We start from the raw sequence: 2565 nt of genomic DNA, 5'->3' as shown, positions 1-2565 counted from the left end.
CTTGTCATCTTCCGAGCAGCAGTAGAATGAGCGAGTTTCGTTTAGCACCAGACCCTAGCAGAGCTCAGTTGGTTAATCCTTGTGATATTCCGAGCAGCATTAGAATGAGCGAGTTTCGTTTAGCACCAGACCCTAGCAGAGCTCAGTTGGTTAATCCTTGTCATATTCCGAGCAGCAGTAAAGTTACTCCTACATCTACAATGACGGAGTTGCTTTTAGCTCAGTCACCTATTCCTTCCTCTCAAGAGCTTGTTTCTTCTCAAGATATCCCCATGTCTCAAGAACGCACATACAATGGAAAGTTGGCAATTAAAAGATCTTGCAAGGCGGCTGAATGGGAGTTTATTATAAAAGGTGTTGGTCAAGATTTTTATGGAGGACGAGATGAAGCTCGTCTTGTTGTTGAGAAATATAACCATTTTTTTGGTCGCAGGGTGAGAGTCGTCAAGAGCAATCCAGAACGATATACGGTGGAATGTTATTACAAGGAGAAATTGGAATGTGACTGGATGTTCCATGCATCTCCCAAGACTTCCAATGTGAAGGGTCACTTATTCCTCAAGGACTATAACGGGGAACATAAATGTTGTGCTAGTTATAGTGATGGAACAAAGGCTGATCCGGTTACGCGCGAACTTATCAAGAGTTTGATATTTGAGCAGATTGAACAGAATCCCAACAAGAAAGCCAGGGATATTGTTAGAGAACTCAAAAGTGATTATGGGTTGGAAGTGAGCTACGATCAGGCGCATGCTGGGAAAGAATTATGTTTCAAGGAATTGTATGGCGATGACATTAAATCATACACTGACTTGAGATGGTGGTGTGAAGCCGTGAAGAAACACGATCCAGGTAGTAGTGCTGATTTAGTTGTTGAAGGTGGCGAGTTTAAGAGTTTGTTTTTAGCCTTCGATGCTTGCATCTCTGGTTTCGAATATTGTCGCCCGGTACTGTTCTTGGATGCAACTTTCCTAACTGGAAAATTTAGGGGTTGTCTTATGGCGGCTACCGGGAAGAATGCGAATAATGGTACGTCTTCTTTTATTTTTGATGTCATAAATTTTTTTTTTATGTCAGATTATCACTGGATGAAACCGGTTTCATCCTTAACTGGTGAAGTCAGACTAGAGAATGAAACTAGTTTCATTCTGTACAATAGCAGTTTCAGTCAGTTTGATATGATTTTTTCTTTTTGTGTTTGTTTTGTTTCTGTAGGAATATTTCCTTTGGCATATGGTATCGTATCAGCTGAAACTGTTGAGAATTGGCATTGGTTCTTGAATAAACTAGAATCTATCTTGGGTCCTCGTGTACTAACTTTTATTTCGGATCGCCATGAGGGTTTGATCCAAGGGATTCGTGATGTTTTCCCAACTTTCTATCATGCTTGGTGTTACCAGCATTTGAAGAATAATGTCCGCAGTAAGACCAACAAGAAACAGGGAGAGCATTGTGCTGCGATGGGTTTGTTCAAAGAATGTTTCTATTCATCGACTCATGAAGGATTTGATCAGGGTATGCAAAAGTTGAAGGATATGGGATGTGATGGTCTTCACAAATTCTTGAGTGAGATTCCAGTGGAATGTTGGTCCAATGCACATTGTCTGGGTTGTCGTTACGGCGACATGTGTTCAAACATTGCAGAGTCCTTTAACTCTTGGATCAAGGAAGCAAAAGGTATGCCTATTGCAACACTTGTTAACTGGATCAGACTTAAAATTATGGAACAGATGAGTAGAAGGAAGAGAAAGGGGGCGACGTATAAAGGATTCATTTGTCCCAGGCTAGAGAAAAAAGTGTTGGCTTCCATTCGTGCTGGTGTCCAGTGGAGAATAACCAAGTCTGGTGACATGGAGTGGGAAGCTTTTGATGAAAAGCACACGCATCCTGTTAATATTGTGAAGTTTCAGTGCAGCTGTAGGGTTTGGTTTACTGAGCAGTTCCCTTGTGATCACGCTATTGCGTGTATGCATTCAAATAACATCAATGTTTACGAGTACATTAATCCGTATTTCAGCATTGCTAGCTTCTGTGCTTCGTATGATCGTCCTATCAAGCCCATTCCTGATTACGACAAGCCTATTGATGTTGCTACTGGAGATCTCGTGAACCCACCAAATGTCCTAGGAAAAAAACATGGTAGGCCGAAGAAGAAGCGGATTCCTAACACAGGTAGTGCAAGTTTCAAGAGACCAATTACGTGCGGTAACTGCCATACTCAGGCACATCATAACAAGACGACGTGTCCTCATCCTCCTGCGAAAAAGCAACGTTAAGTACCTTCTTAAGAACATCTCCAGCCTTCATTTCTTCTGTGCAGCTTTTTACCATGATATCTTTTATTAGCTTTTTACCATGATATCTTTATTAGTTTATTCTTCTCTGCAGCCTCTTGTTGCACATTTAAGATTCATTTACCTTGAATTATATTTTCGCAACTAGTATTTACCTTGGATTGTTTCTTTTGTTCATAAAAATATATCTTATGGAATTATTTTTTCAAGTATTTCTCTTCATTTTTATAGTATATATCTTTTGGTCTTATGTTGATTGTTTTATTGTACA

The 2565-nt window shown here is 40.1% G+C and overlaps 1 protein-coding gene across 1 annotated transcript; it reads left to right on the top strand.

Annotated features, from left to right (window-relative positions):
- Positions 1-200: 200 nt before the first annotated feature.
- Positions 201-2276, top strand: LOC113359000. The gene is made up of 2 exons (XM_026602701.1): positions 201-1029; positions 1216-2276. Exons 1-2 carry the CDS (start codon positions 201-203, stop codon positions 2274-2276), a joined length of 1890 nt encoding a protein of 629 aa, XP_026458486.1.
- Positions 2277-2565: the final 289 nt, after the last annotated feature.

This window comes from Papaver somniferum, chromosome 3 (assembly GCF_003573695.1).
Source record: "Papaver somniferum cultivar HN1 chromosome 3, ASM357369v1, whole genome shotgun sequence".
Classification (NCBI taxonomy): Eukaryota; Viridiplantae; Streptophyta; class Magnoliopsida; order Ranunculales; family Papaveraceae; genus Papaver; species Papaver somniferum.
The sequence above is the reverse complement of the archived record's forward strand: the minus strand, read 5'-3'. Positions and strand labels throughout refer to the sequence as shown.